At 44.1% G+C, this 22,191-nt stretch overlaps 2 protein-coding genes across 2 annotated transcripts in view; one reads left to right on the top strand and one right to left on the bottom strand.

Annotated features, from left to right (window-relative positions):
- grm1a (glutamate receptor, metabotropic 1a) overlaps window positions 1-10,837 on the bottom strand; it is a gene marked incomplete at its 5' end in the record, with an annotated part of 34,982 nt that extends 24,145 nt beyond the window's left edge. The window contains 2 exons of the mRNA XM_080791356.1: window positions 6,441-6,690; window positions 10,114-10,837. Coding sequence (XP_080647482.1) covers window positions 6,441-6,690; window positions 10,114-10,837 — 974 coding nt within the window. The remainder of the gene's footprint in view (window positions 1-6,440; window positions 6,691-10,113) is intronic.
- A 5,907-nt stretch (window positions 10,838-16,744) lies between these two features.
- On the top strand, window positions 16,745-21,264 carry LOC308333832 (F-box only protein 30-like). The gene is made up of 3 exons (XM_080790334.1): window positions 16,745-16,853; window positions 17,865-19,988; window positions 20,490-21,264. Exons 2-3 carry the CDS (start codon window positions 17,886-17,888, stop codon window positions 20,685-20,687), a joined length of 2,301 nt encoding a protein of 766 aa, XP_080646460.1. The 5' UTR covers window positions 16,745-16,853; window positions 17,865-17,885; the 3' UTR covers window positions 20,688-21,264.
- Window positions 21,265-22,191: the final 927 nt, after the last annotated feature.

The raw sequence follows: 22,191 nt of genomic DNA, 5'->3' as shown, positions 1-22,191 counted from the left end.
TGGGGGAAGGTCTTCCACCCTTGAAATAGTATAATTTCAGCAATTATCCTATTCAATCAGCTAGCTGTTACCCAGCTGTTGTTAGACAACCAACTAGCAATTACGGTGCGCTCCTTCCAGTTCATGGGAGCAAAAATGATAATGCATGTGCAACGTCAGACAGTATTTCCTGATAAGTATCAATGTGTTTGTTTCTTGTTGTATTCACAAAAAGAAAGCAGGGCTTCGTCTATTCAGTATTGTTGCTAGTGCTGCTGGCTGCTACTAGCGATAAGGTATCTTTTTGTTCACAGCTCACACTATTTGCTCAGCTACTTGCAGGAGAACATGAATAGGCAGAATTTCACATCCTTCAAATTCTCCCCTCAGAGATGCAGGGCGGATAAAAGTCCCAGTGATGACAGGAGGAAGCCGGTTAGATGTGTCGCACTACAACTCTCTCGCTCCCTCTCTCCGTCTCCCTAAACGATTCATTTATTCCAGCTCAGAGTCAAAGGCGCGTGGCGTACAGTACACCATATACTGTAACATCCCCCAACCCCGCTGTGCACTTCAGCGGCGCCACAACATTAAATGGTCACTAGTGCACGGTCACTAGTGCAAAGCTACGGTATTGTGTGAGTACAGTCAGAGCCTCCCTTTCCCCACTCTCGGTGTGTCCATTTTGTCTGGAGTGTATTGAAAATGGGACACAGACCAAAATTGTGTCTGTAAGAGTGGTAGAAACGGCCGTCATCAAGTGGAAAAGCCGCTTATGCAAATTGCGTTCCGTTATAACAGCATTCAGAGTTCAGACAGAATTAACGAGATACAGAGGCTGAACGCAGTTAATTGCAAGAGAGCAGGCAGGCGGACGGGTGGGTGTGTTCACTCAACTCTACCATGCTGAGAACACAGAGGAAATAGATGCTGTTTTTGAGGAGATATGCAGGTTACTTCAGTAACCATGGTTCTTTAAGCTTCATTTCACAAAATAGTTCGCCTATAGAGCACAAGTCCTGACGTCACTGTCAGTAGAGGGCGGCAGTCCACAGGTTCGTGTACTTTTTATTTGCATTGAAATCCCCATATAAGAACCGTGTCAAGAACCGATCATCCCGGCCTTTTCGATCATATGGATATGAAGCATCGACTGAAGGTGGAAATGTATAAATATACCCAAAGAGTACCGCAATAACTGCTACAAACGAGTCAAACAACCCAGAGACTACATTTCCGGGTAGGCGGAGTGGCTGCAGCTGCCGGTCGCACATGTTAATTACGTTTTTTATTTGTTTTTATTGATATTTAATGTTTCGTGTTTAGTACGATCTCGAGTCACCGCCAGCTGAGCTTACGTCAACGAGGAATCTCAGGAACGCAATGTGTTGACAGCTGGGTGTGACGTATATTAGCAGCGACATTGCTTTCATATGTAATTTCAAGGCTTTTGCGGCCAAGTTAATTTCATTTTCTCCAGAAACTGGCTGTATCAAATATGAATGGACATCATTAACGACGCACAGCCATCCCCCTGACAGAAAGGCCGGGATGATCGTTTTTTTTTTTTTCAAACACAGTTCTCATATGAAGCGACCTAAAATCCCCCTATGGGGATTTCAATGCAATTAAGAAAATAGATGAACCTGTGTACTGGCGCCCTCTACTGAAAGTGACGTCACAAGTTCCATAAATTATAAAACAAATGTTTAAGAAGTTTGTGGCTTTTCTTTCAACTCCCAACAGCAATGGACGGATGGAGTCGCCCGCAAACAAGCATCAAGCATCTAATCTGCTGCTTGCACCCTCGTCTAAAAAGGTTACTATTTCAAAATGAACAAATTAAGTCATAATTCAAATAAGTGTTGAGATACTTTTGAAGCCACACAGTATAAGACTTGTGAAGGTTTCAAAGGACCTGCCTAGGTTAATAAGAAATACTCATGAGAGAGAGAAACAACATAGCAGACAGTAGACATGCATGATGCATCATAATGTTAACTGCTGCCTCTATAGAGCCTCGCAGTCCCGCCCCCTTTCAGAACGGCGAGTGTCCCAGGAAATGATTCTCCATTCATTTTCTCCATAGGCTTTTCAAAAAGTATTTATTTAAAGACGGTTACGCCGCGGACAAAGCCAACTCGGATCGTGACAAATTACACAATGTTTTGGGCCGATCAAATAATTTATAAGAAGTAAAACAAAATAAATAGTGTTGTCTCCTGCCTTTATTTTCATCTTTCTAATGATTTGATCGGCCCAAAATATTGTGTTCATTGTCATGATTTGTCACGATCCGAGTTGGCTTTGTCCGCGGCGTAACCGTCTTTAAATAACTACTTTTTGAAAAGCCTATGGAGAAAATGAATGGAGAATAATTTCCTGGGCAACTCGCCGTTCTGAAAGGGGGCGGGACTGCGACGCTATAGAAGCCCTTTCAATCAAAGGACATCCAAGGGCATTTATGACTGAAATGAATGTCCTCCCTCTGCTCTCTTTTAAAGGCAGCAGCCAGATCTATATAATCAGAAGAAATTGCATTGCAAATGCAAAATAGTATACTATTTGTGTTTGCAATTCGTTGAAAGCTAAAAACTTCAGATTCACTCCTGAGAATAAACTTTCCGTCATTTATTATGGAGCTGCCTTGTGTTGAATTATGGCATGTTTGGCACAAAACATGCTGTGACAAATTAGTTTGAGCTACTTTTAAATATATTAAAAGAATAACATGCCATTCTTCTCATAAGCATACGATTGGAAAAGACAAAGGTTAGAAAAATCTATCAGTCCTGTGCGAAAAACACACAAAAACTATTTTACGCGCGCGCACAAGCACGCACACGCGCACACGCACACGCACGCACACACACACACACACACACACACACACACACACACACACACACACACACACACACACACACACACACACACACACACACACACACACACACACACACTCCTCTGTCATTTTCACCATCGCTGTCATCTCCCTCTTTCTCTACCTCTCTCTCTCTCTCTCTCTCTCTTTTGTGACCCAGAAGCGCAAGAAGCTAAGCCGCGCTTCGCTCCATGCGTCCATGGAGACTGCCACAATAGCTAAAAACAGATGCACTCTCATGTGTCCTACGGAGGAGGGAAAGGGAGAGAGGTGTAACAGAGTGGCGTCACCATGGATAATTCATGCAGCATTTACTGTAAGCCTGAAGGGAGAGTGCCTCCCTGTGACGTACAGTACAACACAAACACTACAACACCTCTTCCCATGACGAGTCACAAAATACTTCATTTCTACACCTCTGTGTTATCTTAACCCTGCTGAGAGTGTAGATATATGGACCAAAATGGTAGTGCTGCATGATTCTTGCTCAAATCTCGAATTCCCGCCACAATAATTGAGACAACGATTCACACACAATTGTCTTTTTTGCCTATTTATTGTCTTTTGGTCTGTAGTTGCTGTAGTAGTTGCTACATTACATTCAAAATGTGGCACCAACTACTGTGGCTTTAAACAGACAACATCAAAGTGCTCGACTTAAACCTCTCTTAAAGTCTCTCTCTTGTACCAAAAACACAAGACGAACCAAGATGAATTGGACTGCCAACTAGTGCTGCAACATGCTTGCTCAAATTTAGACATGATATCGCATAGGTGTCTTAGTCTAGATCTGGGTCTTTTTTCGATTAATCCTGCAGCACTACTAAAATGGACTACAGGGTCCATGGATCTGGGCAGGATGTGCAGCACATCATAAGTGGATTCACATCCTGCCATACCACCGACATCAGCCCATGCACAATAAAGTCCTCAGTGTTCACCCTGCACTTCGTCTCCGAGTGTGTACTGTATATACACAGTACATACATAAAGTTCAAGCACATATCCTATCCTGCTGAACTGAACCAACTGCATCCAGTTAAAATGACAATATAGGCTGCATGATGTCAAGTATACAAAAATTCATCAGGGTTAGTTGGAGTTTTTAACCTGTAGTTTAAATGATCTAGTGTGTCAGCTCTTATAGAGACACCTTTGGTTTGTGATACGCGCTCAACCAGAAGCTCATGACAAAACGTGTCCATTACTAATAGTGATAGGACTGGATTTATGACACTCCAAAGAGGAGTCTTATAGCCAATGCTGCAGTAGGGGAGAGCCGCCACGGTTGTAACGCGTCATGGTTGTAACATGAACGGTATCTCTTGATTGGTCAACGCCATCATGACGCCATCGCGTCAGTGTGTGTACAGCAACGTACTCTACGTGCCCAGGAAGTTTGAAGTGTTTACGCTTTACTCAAAAAGCGTAAAGTTTAACACCTGGAGTATATGTGGGCTACAATTTTTTTCTTTGATGTTGGTGAATAAAAATCCACATGGATGTCTTCATGCCTTTGTTCTTCATTAGTTTGCATCGTGTTTAGACGGAATACACGTTCATTCTGGTCTGTAAGCAACGCCAAAGAACAACTTGCAAAAGTTGGCCATTTGTAACATGTTACAAATGGCCCACTTTCCATTCAATACCATTATATGCAATATTTACATATTTGACATATTGGCCAATATTACATGTTCAGTCAGCTGTCTTTCATTACAGAGTGTATTCTAAATTAGTTTAGGGTTGTCAATCAATCAAACGTTTGTTTATCAATGTATTTTCCCATTTAACTGACTCAAAGGCCCAAACTGGTACACCCGGTACTATTTCATATTTCCCTTATGTTTGATACATTTTCTTATCACATCCATGGTATGAAAACAATGTTAAGGAGTTGCTTCAATGAAATATAATTGCTTTAAGCTGAAAACGATATGTTTAATGGTGTTTTTTAGCGTTGTTACATTTATCACGCATGCCGTTACAATTAATCCGATATGTGCAGCAAATGTAACACTGGAACAGCGTCCACGTTCGGTTTAATAACTCCCGACCTGTTTTATCAATTTAAAAACTTGAAGTGGTTTATGGTAGCAGACATGTGTAGGTCCGTTGCCTGAAAATATTACATGTGTAGATAAACGGATCTCTGAGTAAAAAAATGAAACGTGCAAAGTGTTACAACCTTGTAGAAATACTCTTAGTAGATAATGCTAAAGAGTACTTAAGTGAAGACTGAGCTTAACTACTGTGTGTCTTGCTTCGTCACATCCTGTCCATCCCATCGATTTTGTGTTGGGTTCATTCAGCGTTCGGCAAGTCAATCAATCAATCAATCAATCAATCAATCAATCAATCAGTCTTTGTTTGTTGTATATGTGTGTATATATAACACACACACACACACACACACACACACACACACACACACACACACACACACACACACACACACACACACACACACACACACACAATATATATATATAATATATAATATCATATCTTATGGCATAACATCCAGCTGGGTAAGTGTGAGGTGACTTTGCTAGCCCTTTTCTAATGAGAAAGATTAAGGCTACAGTCACTCATTGTCACTCAGCATCGGCATACAGAGAGAGAGAGAGAGAGAGAGAGAGAGAGAGCCCGTAGTGAGATGGAGGGGTGGGGGGCGACCAGGGAAAAGAGAGGAAAAGGAGGACACATTGAAGAGAGTGGAACGAGGAGATAAAGGCCATGAGAGGAATGTTAAAGTTTAAACCGATCAATCATGTTCAACACACGTTTAAATGGCCCTGCATGATCGACCATGAAGTTCTGCCTTCATATAATAATGGCGTGCATCAATTTGATAATCATTTCCATGTTTTGTAAAGCAGAAAGTGAGCACGAGAGTTTGTTGGTTTGTGGGGAGTGGGGGGTTTGCAAAATGAGGCAGCTTTCCCCTCAACAGTTTCCCCATCTTTGACGGCTACAAATTATTCATCACTGGAGAAATGTTCTCTCGTCCAACACAATTGAAATGTGGGCTAATTCTTCTCAGTTGCCTTGGTGATATGCACATTGGGAGGCAGACTGTACAGCGCCCTGTAAAGCCACCCACCCCCAGAGCTCATCACTGGCTCTCGGCAGCTGGACCCACCTAACCTCGCGTCACCAGGCTTTCCACCTCGGAGGAAAGCCCATTGTCTGTGTTTTTCTAAATGGCTGTGTGAGCCGGTCTAGAACGTTTGTGGTTTCCGCCTTTTTTGGTGTCGCTTTGTTTTGTCTTTGTTGTTTTTTTGAAATAAAATATGGATATACCAAACAAACTATTCCAATAAGTACTTGAAGAAACTTGTCGGATTCATACGCCGCATCAAGGCTTTTATTGGCTAAAATTGCGATGCCCTTGATCACGGGGAATGTTGGGTATACTTCTGATTCCACTGTGGTTTCCTGCCTGATGACTACAAATCAGTGAGCACAACATGACGTGAGTTACCATCCGCTCGAGACCGGATCATAAACCCCGAAAAGGAATGCTTCCCCCGGCTAGGACCGACCAGAAATCGCCATGAGATTCTCCACTTACCTGCCGAGGAGAATGAACTCCCCGGCCACGCCCAGGCGTCTCATGGCCATGAGGAGTCCTCGGACGGTCATGCCCTCACAGAAACACACCACCACGCGCGCTTTGGGCAGACGCTCCCGCAGTTTCTTCAGCAGGCGGTCAAAGTGTTTCTCTCCCGCGTTGCTGTAGATCTTGTCCGAGTGGGCGATGCATAAGCCATCCTGGGCTGCCAGCTCCTTGAAAGCTTCCATGCCGCTCTCACCATAGCTTCCTGTGCGTGGTGGACGAAGAAAGGGATTCAGTTCTTTCTAAGCACACAGTGGTAGCATAGCATAAAAAGGTGATGATGTACCAGGGGGGGGGGGGGGGGGGAATTGCATTATGAGAATAAACATTTAAATATGCATTAAATATGCATATTAGTGCAATCTAATTCCTTTGAATGGAAACACGTTAAAGGGTCTGAGCTGTTTACAAAATGATGGGATACAATATAAGACATCTTTTGTCTTCTTCCTGCACAGAGTTTCTCATCTAGAAGAGCCTTTCTGAACAGTACTTAGGAGCAAGAACACAGAACAAAAGCAATGTTTTCCTATTTGTTACCATTCAGAAAAATAAATGTTTCTCAAACATCCTGCATTCTATCAGTGCCTTGTGTGTGCGTGTGACAGTCTTGACAGTCAGAGAGCTTGCTACTGAGTCTGACTGACTGTAATGAAAGCCACAAGGGGCAATGAGGGTTGGCCTTTGGTTCATTACAACAGCCTGATTAACAGTCCAGCGATTTTAGCTGAATACCGGTAACTTAGTCAAGAAAGTGGACCACAATACACAAGCATCTGACTAGTAGATTGTATGTGTGTGTGCGTGTGCGTGCGTGCGTGCGTGCATGCGTGTGTGTGTGTGTGTGTGTGTGTGTGTGTGTGTGTGTGTGTGTGTGCGTGCGTGTTTGTGTCAAAACAAGAAACACATAGGCCTATCTATTTACAGTACAGTATAGATACATTTATATAGAAATAGCCAAGGGCCCCTTATTTCTGGGCACAATATGGTTTTATTCAACAGGGAAGATAGAGGCAGAGATGGGGACCAGACTAATGCATTTACTTTAGCACACAATGGGCCCTTGTGTCGATTTTCCAAATGTCCTTTGATGATAGTTTCAATTGCCTCACTTCAGTCTCCCCCTGGAAAATGGCATCATGATAGCAATTATGTTGCTGTTATTTCTCCTTCTGCTGGGACTGTCGGATAGGTGGGTGGAAGTGCATTAGTTACCTGCTCACTTGACACTGTACTGGCCTGCTTTGTGTATTCCTGCCAGTCTGATGGTAATTGGACCAGGTAATTTATGCAATTGCAGACCTCTCTGGCTGTTGCTATGGGAAACAAGCTACTTTTGAACTTGTCTTAGGTGGTGGGGGAAATAGTCTCATTCGTGACCAGAGATAACTCAGAGGCAATTAAAGACCGACATTCCCAGATGGATTTTCAGCAGGGTTCCCAAAAACTCAGCGGATGGTCTTAATCTGCCAGATTATTGTAGTGATTGTACTTGTTGAAAAGCAGTGACTAGATATATTCAACTGTATAAAACAGCATTTATGAGCTTTTATGGAATTTCCATTCACATGGTAACCATGTGGGAAATATACTGTATGACATCCCATTTTAAGACAATTTCAAGCTTTGAGTTTAGCATAAGTACAGTCTAGTGGTTAGAACACATGGCCTCTCATGCGAAAGGTTGTGGGTTCGATCAAGGGCAAGGGCATGCGGTCGCAACGGGGACCTAGCGTCAAATTAAAATGGGTTCAGATCTGAGCCAAGTCTTCTGAGGTGGCGCGTCTGAAGCCTGTCCTGGACGGGGAATGAATGAATGAATGAATGAATGAATGAATGAACCAAAAAAATTAAAAATAAAGTTGGGCAATTACAGTATAGTCTAATAATTGCTCTCTCTTGCAAATATTCCCCTCCTGTATGCTCTATCCTTACATTGTGACTTTGATCACCAAACCCAGAGGCTCCTACTCAGATACCTGACGCCCCCTAGCAATCTCTCGAGGTACTACAGTACATCCCCCCATTCTCCTCATGTCCCTCTCCCATCCAAGTCTCAACGGTGTGACGGTCCTTAAACCTCCAGAGGGGATTCTGGGCAATGCAGCCCGTCAGGCATAATTTGGGTGCACACCACTGATTGTGTTTCACTGGCACTTTAATGAAGAGCCAGCTAATTCAGTATGCAGTAATTACACTTTGCCCTCCTCCTGTTTCTTATTTATCTGCATCTTATGCAAAAGTGCTGTAATGACGAGCAACCTGGAGAGTTTCCATAAGAAAGTGAGTGCTTCGAGCACAATAAAATATAGCCTCCTGTCTATCATAATAGCAAGTCAAACTGATTTAAGATTCGAAATGAATAGAGCTTTGTCAGAGTACCCGTTGTCCCTCCTTATATGGAGATCTTTGTATCTGTCGGTGTGGATCTGTCTGTCCCTTTCATGCCCATGGAGATCCCTGAACTCATTTGTACATTCCCCATACCCTGTATGTTGGCCTTGCCCATATATGGAGATATACATAATTATACATATATGGACATATCAGTCAGATTGGCGGTTCTGGACAATCGCATATCAGAACAACTGCGGCGGACACTGCACTCCCTCGAGCACCAGATGTCCATATATAGCATTGTTTATGTTTATATCAGAGTCATGGTGACATGTGGGTGTATCAGGTTTGTTTATGGTTATGTCTACATCATAGTGGCATGCTTATACTGTATATGGGCATATATCAGGTTTGTTTATGGTTATGTCCACGGCCGGGCTGGCCGGTAATGTAGGATAGATTAGGGTCCCAGTGATAAAACTCATACCAAATGGGGGTCTGTGGTGATGGTGTACTGCGTTTCAAACCAGGAACCCTTAAGGATTAAAAGGGTTGAGAATCACTGATCGTTCCTACACTAATGGAAGACAAATTTGTAACTTCTAAGTTTTACTCCTCACCCATTTCATTGAAGTACTGTTACTTTCGTAATGGCCCGCTGTTCCCTGCACTTTTAGGTCACAGTAATTGACAGTTGACACAAATGATGCGAGCCCTTTGACTATGTGGTGAAAATGTAATGTTTATAGGCTAACAATGACTTCACTTTGGCTTATAGGGCCCTGAGCAGGAGTCTGCGTGGTAGACACGCTCAGTAGCCTAATAATCCATTCTTAGACGTATTCAACATTTCACTATTAAACATAAATAGGACATTATTCTTTTTCATGGGAAATTGAATCAATTAATCTCTAAAACATGGAGATCATTTTGAAGATATGTTGTTAGCATTTGTTAGCATACATGTCTTGATTTGGGGGCTTGTGCTCGAAAAGGTTTCCCACCCCTGATTGGATATAGCCTACCAGGGGTGATGGGCAATCAGACAATTAAACTAAACAAACTAAGAAGTTGTTGGCTCTTTTCGAATGGAATGGTTTAATAGCACTGAATTGCCAGAAAATGAACAACACAAACTCGAAGTTGGTTTACATATACTGTAGGCCTACTACTAGGGTAGGCTAGCTGTGTTGTATCTGGGCTAATCATGCCAGTTTTACGTCCCACGTTCACTACCAAGTCTAGTAATTTTAATACGATTCTACAGGCCTAATGAAGTGACGCGACTTACCCTCGGTGTGCACCGCCGACACATAGGTCCAGTTGTATCGTTTGACAATGTCCAGCATTGCCCGGGCCTGGAGCACGTCCGACGGCACGACCCTCAGGAAGTACTTGAATAAGGTCTTGTCACTGAGGTCAGTGCTGGTGGCAGAGTAGGCAATCTGAGGGATGTTGAACAGCTGGAGTAGGTTCTGCACCTGTATCGCAACGGAGCTGGACCCTGGTCCAATCACGCCGGCAATGGGCTTTTTGGTGGGCGGGGGCTCGTTGGACGTGGTGCCGTCAATGCACCACTTGGACCCGTCCTTGTCGTCCCGGATGGAAATGAGGGAGTCCCGGATGAACTCGATGCTCTGCTCCAGGGCCACGGAGGAGTGCCAGCAGGAGTCTCTGATCTCGCAGCCCAGGCTGATGTTGGGGAGCAGGTTGGGGTCCGAGTTGATCCGGTCCAACGTGTGGAACATAGCCTCCACGCGCTGGATGCCGTACTGCTCGCGGACGTCCCCGCACTTCCGATCGGCCACTCTCTCGGCGGAGGGCTGGTGGTGGACGGAGAACAGCGCGCCGATGATCACGTCTCCATCCATCCGCGCCACGGAGCGCGCCACGGCGCGTGGGACCGCCGCCCGCTCGTAGATTCGACTGCTGTGGGAGGAGAGCACGAGGCCCCCGCGGAGGAACAACACGGGAAGACACAGGAGCACGAGGAGACCCATCTTTACGCGTGCCATATTCCACGTCGCGTGAGCAGCCGCGCCGGCTGTGCAGGCATTCTATCTGCTCGTGCTGGCGGTGGAGCGGCGTGTCAGTAGATCCACGTTTAACCCAGAGACCATGGTCTGTGAGCGCACTCCCTGGAACATATCCATAATCCACGCACACCTGCGGAGACGGTGACATCGGCTGTCATATATAAAACGCAACCACTTGCATGCTTTTCGTTGCTGGGTTTGGAAGTAAAGTGCAGCTTTCCCCCTTCATTTGTCGCCTATTAAGCCTTTAATTAAAATAGCCCTAAGGCTGGTGGCTGAATTAGCCTAATAACAATATCATTGTAACCCGTTGAATCGTAGTGTAGCTATACCATGCACTCTTTCCACTGAGAAAAACAGACCCCGTCCAGCACCATGGACAGTGCACTTAAAAAAGAGCCAGATACAAGGACATCTTCAATCATTATCTTTGGTAACATTATTTTACACAATTAGAATGTATATGTACATGTATATGCCTATATTGCCTAATACGAGAACAGCAGTCCCATCAGAGATGGTTCGAATAAATCTGGATTAAGTCTATGTCTAGCATTAGAATAACATTATATTTCCACATTAAATTGCACATACACATCTATCTGCATTCTTCGAGAAAGGTGTTACCGCATGCCACGCAATTATCAGCAGACCCAACTGATAATACAATAGGCTACCATGCACAAAACAGGCTGCATCGAATACGGCTGATTGGCGGGGCATCGGTATTCTCAATAATTGCCTCCGTATGAAAACGGAATATCTGGTCCCCTCATAGGCTACTCTAGGTAAATCAGAACTTGAGACATACCTGGATCCTCGAGACACATCGCGTGCTTTCCTCGATCTTCTGTTGCGCGCGGTCCTTGGCTGTGATACTTGAGTTTCTCTCCCCCACCTCCCTCTCTCTCTCTCTCTCTCTCTCTCTCTCTCACACACACACACACACACACACACACACACACACACACACACACACACACACACACACACACACACACACACACACACACACACACACACACACACACACACACACGACCTGCCCCCACCAATCGCTATATATGCTGTTTATCTCACTCTCGCCACAATTCAAAATCGGGCCATAAGAACAATTCCAGACATTGCACATCTCATTTTATTGGTGAGTGCAGGTGACACTATTTCTCTCAAGCAAACTTAAGTTATCTTAAGTTTCAATTGAGCAGCTGATGATGACAAAGATGGATGATATGGGAGAGTTTTGACTCATCCTATACCTGACCTATACCATACCGACTTTCAGTGAAGATTTTATGGCGAATGTTGGGACATTCTAATCGTTTTAAGACACTTAAATACTTACACTTAGATACTTTTGGATCTCTGTCAAATGTATAGGATTATGTAGTAGCTGTTATGGTTCTAATCTAACCAATTCAACCCAATCACATCACATGTCCTCATAGTCAAAGGAACGGTGATGTTAGAGGAAATGACTCTGGAATTCTGTGTGTGACTTTAATAATTAAACCATGACGTAGCCTATAACCTACTTCTTAAAAAAAACGTACTAATTTTAACTGAACATCTGGAGACATATGATAGGCCTACAGAGAGATGAGGTAAGAATGAGAGAGAGAGAGAGAGAGAGAGAGAGAGAGAGAGAGAGAGAGATGGGAGGGGGGGGGGGGGGGGTGCCAACGTTGTCACACTAATCTTTACTTAGCCGGGCCGCAACAATCAAAGTCGTACTGTGTAACGATCTTTCTGCCAGACAAGCACGTTTTTACCTTGTCACTTCAGAATTAGCCTATACGTCAATCCTAACCGACCACTAAAAGGGTGAAGCCTTTCCGTTCGGTTCGGTTACATTATTCTATTTCAAAAGCCCATACTGGCATTGTTGGTCAACTCGCCCCCAATACTTTCAGCACCATGGAGAGCAACGCCATCAACGATAGTTCAAGAACCTCGCACCGCCATCTAGTGTTATTTAGCAGTAATGTGGGAGAGTCACAAAGTTGAGCGTGTGCTCGCGCAGACGCGCACCACGTGCACTGTCTGCAAAAACTTAAGTAACATCCATTTAGCATCGACAGTGTCCAGTTGTCCACTAACAGATGCCGCTGAATCTTCTACTATAGGATCCAATAGGATACAAGTGGAGACCAATATAGCAGAGTTTGCGAGACAATCCGGTCCTCAATTGGTTAATGCTCACGCCTCCCCACGCAACATCCCACTTGCATGCAGGGATGTAGCAGCCCAGGCCCCAGCCCAGTCATATAGCAGAGAAGATATAGCCGCTGCCTCACTCAGATCAGAGTTGAGTCGTGACTCACTCTATTCCAACTTAATTTATGCAGAGGATTGGAATGGAGCCGGCCTGATGTCAATAGCTCTGCTTGATTGATTGATTGATTGATTGAAATATTTATTAACAGTTTTCAGAATTACAGTACATTTCAAGCACAAACTCAATACAAAGACCATGTGAGTGGACGACCCAATTAAGCATTACACTTGTTTACAACAGCTCCGCCGTGTTCAATTCATCAAAACATTTAGAGACGTACAAATAGACACTTCTATATAGTTAAAGAACAGGACAGGAATTCATCATAAAGGAAGAAAAAAGGGAAAAGAAACATATACAGTGAGGGGAAAAGGTGGGGGGGATTCGGATTTTACGGGGGCCAGTTTCGAATTGCAGACGTCCGTAGGTGCCCTTTGAGAGCGGTTTTGAAGGAGTCAAGGGATTCACATGTCTTAATGACTGTTGGTAGGGCGTTCCACATTTTGGAGCGAAAATAATTTAGTCCCTTGTTTGTGCCGAATCTGGCTTGTACATGCTTTGTTGCACTCCCTCTGGTGTTGTGGGTGTGGACTTCATTTACATTAAGGAAGTATTTAGACAGGTACATGGGTATCTTGGTGGTGTATCGAATCTTGTGGACCAGACCCATTGCAAGATGCTGTACTCTGTCGTCGACCCTAAGCCATCCCAGACTGTCAAAGTGGGCAGGGGTGAGGTGGGTTCGGGGGGTGAGGCCAAGTATAGAGCCTGACCAGTTTGCTCATACCCCCCGGTCATATAGCAAGAACATACATCTGCTATTGAACCAGATTAAGAGTGACATTTAGAGACAATTCTGATATTGGACTCAGAGCCATATACTTTAAAGGGGCAGCTGCGTGAGGATCTGCGTGTAGTAGACCATGCAGGGCTGTTTCCAGCAATGAGTCTGACTGTTGCAGTAATCGAACCATTGGCCAAGAGACAAGAATCAAATTATGTATAGCTTCAACTATATGGCTAAGTAAAGTGTTTTTGTTCACATAATATTGCTGCCATCACTCAGACATTGACTATCTAAAAGCTAGATATAGTTTATCACATTTTTGTCATTGCAAAGCCCATCAATCAACATTTTTACCATTTAGCTAGCCAATGTTTCATTTTATGTTAATGCACAATGTACTAAGTATAATTCAACTTGGCACTGATATATTACTTTCTTTTTTAAATCAAGCGCAAATTGATGGACATAGTGTCATAGTAAATCAGTGTGTCATATATTCAGAGGAAAACCTGGAGATTGACATTCAGTAATTGGTATTTATCATCACAATGAGAACATTATAATGTTATCTGAAAATAAAAATAAATCTCAAATTTGCCACGGACAAGGCCAAGTCTTGCCACCTGTGTCTGTGTATGGACACATTGATGTCCCCTGAGGCCCTATTTAACCTCCTTCAGCTTCTCTACTCAACATCCGTTCACACACCTGTTTTACTCCTTCTGACTTGCATTCCTCTTCTCTCCAGTGCATGCCTCCACCTTTCCAGACTCTCTCCAACATGTTCCCTCCTAGGCTCCTAGCTGACCTTGAAGACCTCAGGATTTTTTTTTTCTGCCAGAAAGGAATGAGAATTATGGATGACAATTTCACCATTTACATTATTAGATCATCACACCACTTCTGTACAGTTTAAAGAATATATATGCACGATGTTATGGGCTTTATAATCACTGTGGTTGATTAGATTTTTCCCTAGATGTAGCCTATTATTATTTATTTTATTTTCAACTCCCAGGGGGAGTCAGATACGTTTCTTCAGACAGAAGGCATTGAACATCACAGTCAAACAAATATAATGAGAATTTTGTATAATGAAAAAAAAAAGGAGCCTATGAATTGAGAAATAAAATGAGGCACAACTGCAATTCACCTCCCATGGTATAAAATGTCTATGTCGCTGTGTGCCATGTGTGATGGCTGCCATCTACTGGCGAAAACGGGATCTATTTCTCGAGCTGCACACTTGAATTGACACACCTGCGCGCGCGACATACGCACGCAAACGCACGCACGCGCGCGCGCACACACACACACACACACACACACACACACACACACACACACACACACACACACCCACACCCACACCCACACACACACACACACACACAGTAGATTAATACAGTATATGGACAGCAACGAATGTAGACAAAGTAACTATTTTTTAAACATTATAAATTAAGTTGAAAAGTCATGCTGAAACAAAAACTATACCGGTATATACTTTTTAGTCAATAACGTTACAGCACAATGACTGCATGAATGTAATAATTACTTTAACAAGAGAGGGGGTGCACCGTTCCTGGAGATACTGCAATACCAGGTCGATGCGTGGAGTGGACGGAGCAAGCCCCTATTCCATCTCCCAGTTCCAAAAATCAATTTAATATATGGTCCCCGGGTAGGGGACGTATCAGATATTAAACTGATAAGAACAGATACTACACTTGATCTTAGCCAAAAGGCCGAGAAGCGATGTCGATGTGGCTTTCAGAAAGGGCTGGTCACTCTCGGCAATGACAGTTACAGTTGCTGTAAATTTGAAGCGTAACGTAACGTCACACACTAAACAAAACTCTGCAATAAGGAGGTATACTACCCAATTTAACCGACGTAGAACTATATTTCATAGGAGATATTAATACAATAATAGCGAGTTCTTTCCATATGGGAGGTTGTTTCTTGGTGCTTCCTGGTCACGTGTCACGCCATACACCAATAACAATGTCGAGGCATCTGGACCGTTTAAAATGTCGTTGAAAAACTTTAAAGCAATGGAACAACGTTCGTACCATCGTACGCATTCATCTACCAAACACAACGAGTGAGGTGAATTCACGTGTATATCACAGTGACTATTAGAATGATAAAAGAATGCTCATAATGAAAGTCTTTGTGTTACATTTTCAACAAATTTCGCAAAAGAGACGCTTTGGCACACCGTGGTGGAGAATCAACGCAACTGCAGTGCAAAGTGTGTAATGTATGGTGGAAAAAGTAGCCTACTCACATTTTTGTGAACGTTACGTATCAATACTGCAATGCAGAAATACACAAGTAAAAGTCCCAAATTAAAAATGTACTGGAGTAAAAGACTAGTATTTTCATAAACATGTACTTTACCAATTAAAGCAAAGGTATTAATTATGCAGAATGTCTCATTTCAAGTTTCAAAAGTGTTTACTGCTTATAATAATCCAAATCTACAAAGTAACTATATTAAACTCAAGTTTTCAAATACATAGTGAAGTAAAATTATACTTTCTATAGAATATTTGCTTCTGAGATGTATTGGACTTTGGAGTAGAAGTAAAACGTATTGGCAATTGAAAATACTACTACTTTTTCCACCACGGGGATTGTCAGCGACAATTTGCCACAGCTGACTGTAATCTGGCTCTGATAACAATAGCCGACGTCGTTTGTTTAACTTTTCAGCTATTTTCGTCGCCGCGACACAACTGTACGACGAAGTATTGACATTTTCACAGACACATTGTTTTTGACGTCACGGACAAATCCTTATTCTAGGAAGGATGTAGCTGGCAGTTTTCGCCACTGTGTCTACTCTACTATAGCTGTACATTCAATTCAATCAAATCCAACGAATCAGAAGTTTGCTTTGACAAAATTGATAAAACGACACGGTAAGAAGATATTGGCGTACTTGTCTGGCGAATAAAGGGATAACGGACGTTGGGATGTTTCGTAGTAACATTGTAATAACGTGGTTCAACTTCTCAGCCTGTCTGGCTGGTTGTTGTGGGCCAGCCTTAGTTAGCCTGAGCCTCACAATGAAAGCTAGCATGCTACCGTTAGCCGATATAAGTTGAGTTGTTACTGTTAGCTACGCGACAACCGTCAACCGACAATAAGCTCTTACAAACTGCTTTGTGTGCTCTTCTTGTGCTAAGCTGCCTGTTACCGTCAACAAACCACAAGAGTTCCCGCATATGTTGCCTATACAGTTTTGATAAGAAATAGGACTCCTTGTTGTGTGGTGTGTGGTTAATAGCTGATATTTCTACCTGTGCGTTTAACTGTGACAAAAACGTAGCTATTAAAACTAACAATTGTGTGTGCCAAAATAAAGTGGGCTTTGTTGTTGTCCATATAATACTTGGAGCGTTTGACAGGAAATGTATACATGTATCATCGTGCAGATTAAGCGTCATCAGAATTCCACAACTTTGTAACCATGCAGTACAATGTAAACAATAATATAGTAGACGAATGCACACGTACACCCACTTTCACTGTTTGTCTGGCCAGCTTGTTTCATACAGCTTTTAATGTTGAGCTCATCAGTCGTAGATAACAAAATCACACCTGTGTGAAGTGAGGGGCACTCTCATCATACATCATCTCATTTCGGCCAATCACAATTTGCTTCCTCACCTTCGTTTTCAATGTTTGCACAAACACTCAAAACTGGCCATTCATTGTCAATGGCATTCAATGTTTGTGTTAGGACAAAAACTCTAAACTGGCCATTCATTGTCAATAGCATTCTGTCAATGTCCGTTAGGACAATGTTTGTGTTTACACAAACCCTCAAAGCTGGACATAGGAGGGCGTAGCGTCCCTCAATAAATAAATACAAAATAAATATTACAATGGACTAATTCTATTCCCTTCTTTGTCCACTTGTTTTCCAGAAATCTCTAATTCTGCTGAAGATGGAGGAAAGCCATGCCCACTGTATGTCATGTGTGAACCAAAGGTGCACGGCCAAGCGTAATCCGGGCATTTGTTGTGATCTCGTCACCTGTGCCCTGGTGTGTGGATCTGTATTTCACTCCTGTAAGGCCACCGAGCACCGCCTCCTGTGCCCACTGGAAAGGGTCCCGTGCCTCAACAGCGGCTCTGGCTGCCCGTGCACCCTGGTGCGCAACCGAATGTCCGCGCACCTCGAGGTGTGCCCGGCGGGGGTGGTGTGCTGCACAATGGAGTGGAACAGGTGGCCCGTCAGCTGCCTGGACTACACCTCCTACGAGACCCTGAGCCGGGGCGTGGAGGAGGTGGAGCAGCTGGACATGGCGCTCGCCCTTCAGGACCAACGCACTTTGCTCGAGTCCCTCAAAGTCGTCGCCATGGCTCCCACCGCAGAGAGAGAGACACTCGTGGCAGAGAGCGAGCAGGACGACGGCGCGGCGCACTCCGCTCTGCCCGCGGCATCTTCCGCGGCGTCCACTGCCTCTGAGTCGCCGTCGTCGCTGCTTGATCAGCCACAACCGCTCGCTCCATGTTCAGCGAAAGAGAAAATAGCACACGGAATTAACGGTTTGAACGAGGAGCACTACAGCAAGCTCTACGAGGCCACGGTGGAGACGGCGAGAAGTCTGGCCGCTGCCTTGGATATTTTCAGCAGCGGCGCCAGTTACTCTGACAATAGCATGGAGTGTAAGAACGGAGTTACCGTACAGGACAGCAGGGAGAGCCGCATCCGGAAAAGGGATCTTCACAAGGGACTGGAAGCCATGGCCGCTGTGGCTCCTGAGGGTTGTGCTGCAAAAGACATGGTTGAGCAGAGTGTTTGTTATGGCTGTTTGAGTGGAAAGGGGGCTCAGAATGGACCACAGATTTCAGACACAGCAAAAGGACCACTGTCTATGGGAACTATGGGAGCTTGTGTGGAGGCATCCTGCCCTGTTGAGGAGCAGGAAGACATGTGTGTCGCTGCTCAGGAGGAGGTCTCTGTTTTTCAGTCGCCGACTCCTCCACTGTCACCACCCCTGCCGGTCAGTCAAGGCATTGCACAGAGGGCTGGTCACGTGGTCTTGGAGGACAGGGGGTTAGTGCTTTTAGAAGACTGGGGGCTGGAACGCAAACTACACAATAACCAGTTTCTCAGGGGCTTTGGCCAGTATTCTCAGTCAAACGGACGGAGGGCTTTGCTCCCCGATCGCTCGCTCTGTAGATTTTGTCCCAAAACGGAGGACAAAGCGGTGGATACGTCTGACCTAGAGCAGGATGAAGACCCCATGGGTCTTGGGGAGATTGATTTGATCACGGCCGCCCTCCTTTTCTGTTTAGAGGAGTCCAGAGAATGTCGAAGAATCTCCGACACGATCTATGTCGACGGATACCACGTTGACTTTGGCACACAGACGTTCACTTTTCCAGCAGCAATACTGGTAACCAACACCAGGGTGGGCGACATGGCGTCGGCATCCGCCTGCGACCACGCCGCACCCCAGCTCTCCTACCCCAGCCCCTTCCGCACGCTCCGCCTCGGCCTGGTCCTGGAGGCTCTGGAGGTGGAAGCGATTCCGCACAATCGCTACCTGCCCCCTAACCCGCGGTACCAGCACATGTTTCCGTTCGTATGCGGCCAGTCATTCCGCAGGGACCAATTCTCGTCGCACTTTATAAACGTCCACGGCGACATCCACGCTGGCCTCAACGGCTGGATGGAGCACCGCTGTCCACTGGCCTACTACGGCTGCACGTTCTCCCAGCGGAGGTTCTACCCGTCCACCAAGGGGGCCAAGGTCGTTCACGACAGACAACTGAGGTCCTTCGGGGTCCAGCAGTGCCCGGGGTCGAAGCTTCAAAGTGCCTCTTGTTCGGACCAGTTCAGCGGGCTGCCCATTGAGATACTGTGGCATATAGCTGGGTTCCTTGACAGCTTCAGCCTGTGCCAGCTAGCCATGGTGTCGCGGACTATGAGGGAAGTATGTGGCAGCCTGCTCCAGGCCAGAGGTATTGTGGAGTTGCAGTGGGAGCGGAGGCATTCCCCAAATGTTCATGGTGCTGTTTCATGGCAGATAAAAAACAGGGTAAGTGTTAAATATTGCAATAAACATTAAACACACACACACGAAATCCTGAATAAATTGTGGGTTTGGGGTACCTGAAACTACAGTTATGATTGTTGTCATGACAGAGGCACTGAGTGTGTGCGTGTAAGGATGACTGATTTACCCAATACGCAACAGGTGTGTTTTCAGCCCCAGCTCAGAGTCCCAATGAGTTTGGATTCAGGCCAGGTGTGACTGCTTAAAAAGACATATATCATATATCAATATGTAATACATTGAAAATGATTAATATAGATGAGTGCAATGTAATACTATATATATCATGCATATATCAAATAATCACTTTGTCACATAATCAGCAACTGCTTATGGTCTGTGTCCATTCTTCTGGAGTGTTTTCATTTTGATACGCAAGGAGGCCCTTAAGTGGACTTGCCAAAAATAGGGACAACATTTCTTTTTTGCATCAAGCATTATTGCATGCATCTCTTTGTTGATTGTAATTTACCTGTTTTTTAGGTGTGGAAATTCAGTACTGGCTTCAGCCTGGTGTCTTCGTGGGGTTTCTCAGACCTCCCCAGCATGTCGGACCATCTTAGGAAGTGCCGCTTCAACACCGTAGAGCGCAAGTTGGACCCTGTACCCCTTCCGGCCATGTGCACAGCGCGGGACGACGGCCAGTCCCTCCTCCGAGTCCTCCGCCATATTAACACTTGATCAAGCACCTTGCCTGTCTAGATGCACCGTGGTCACTGTGTAATTTGAAACGTTACCGTTTGATTTATTTTCTGTTTATGAGAGCAAAAAATAAAAGTCTGTACTACACAGGAGTTGAAGCACGAGAGCCTTAATTAAAGATGTAACACAAAACGTGCTACTATAGTAGCCTGTGGTTTAGTATTTAACGTTGAATTCGTTTGTGTTGCAAAGTTCCCTATATTTTGGTAACATATTTTCTTGGAGTCAATATATCAACTGTGAGATGAAGAAATGGAGTTGGAAATGTTTTCACTGTCTTGCCTTTCAGTCACAGCCATGGGACGAGCAAATTGTTTGCCATATTGCACCATTTTTGCATAACTGGAGTTATGCTAGCACTTTAAAGGTTTGCTATTCCCTCCCATGTTACTCGATTATCCACTTTACAAAAAATATATTCTAGCATAGAGGTTGCAACATTATCTGAATGCATACTTGTGCATACTGAATGCATACTTCATAAGAAGTCTACTGACTGGGTGAGTAGAATGTGGATCTCATGCAAATCAAAACATGACATGTGTACTATAACGCATTTTCCTACAATTTAATAAAATCTTTACCTCCTTTTTAAGTGTTTCACGCATTCAGTTTAAGAACACCAGTGTTTTAATTCAAAAGTAGTAGATTTCTGTATTTTCTTATCTGCTGTGAAGTCAGTCTAATGATTGAATGTTTGTGTGAAGTAGACTGACTTGGTTATTTATTTCTGTCTCAAACTGTATAAATAATGTTTTATCAATATCTCTGATAAATATTAAGAGGTCAAAAGCTATTCTACTGTAGCAAAGCAAATGCTGTCAAAAGTGTTCACACCTGTGAGCCTGCGCACTTTTGGTCTCAGGGGAGACCCCCAAGTTCTGTTTTCGGAATCACTGGGGTGTCTTTGTCTTTGGGGCTGTTTGGAATAGGTGCATGCAATTTCATGCATGCACCACTCACCTTGGTTTGAGAAACAGGAGGATGCATTTCCTGGCAGGGAATGTATTGTGGAACACCCATCCTTTGGTAACTTCTGTTTTCGGAATCAGTGGTGTCAAAAAGTGCTGGCATCATGTCTTTGGTGCGATAGCCATTCTTTGTCTCGGCCAGGCTGAGACTACCGGTATGTTTTCGCCCCTGTCCGTGTGTGTCTGTGTACATGGCACTGGCACGTAAATGTATATTGCTGAATAAAGCCCCACCTCTAACTTCTGTTTTCAGAATCAGTGGGGTCAAATAGTGGTATTGGTTGGTATTTAATACTATACTCCATATATTATACTTTGTTTCAAACTATTCAAGGTACGTTTTTTTCCCCTACATTACGTGGATCATCCATGATCTGCTTAAATATAGTAGACATTGGTGTTAGCCTAATAGAGTACATTTGGAATTATATTCAGAGCTTTTATTGAACCATGTGATCATTTCGATATGCTCTTATTGTTCTTTGCTCTATCCTTATTTGTCTCATTGTTGT

This window comes from Protomyctophum bolini, assembly GCF_963924005.1.
Source record: "Protomyctophum bolini genome assembly, chromosome: 19".
Lineage (NCBI taxonomy): Eukaryota > Metazoa > Chordata > Actinopteri > Myctophiformes > Myctophidae > Protomyctophum > Protomyctophum bolini.
Note: the sequence above shows the minus strand (reverse complement) of the source record. Positions and strands in the feature narration are given on the sequence as shown.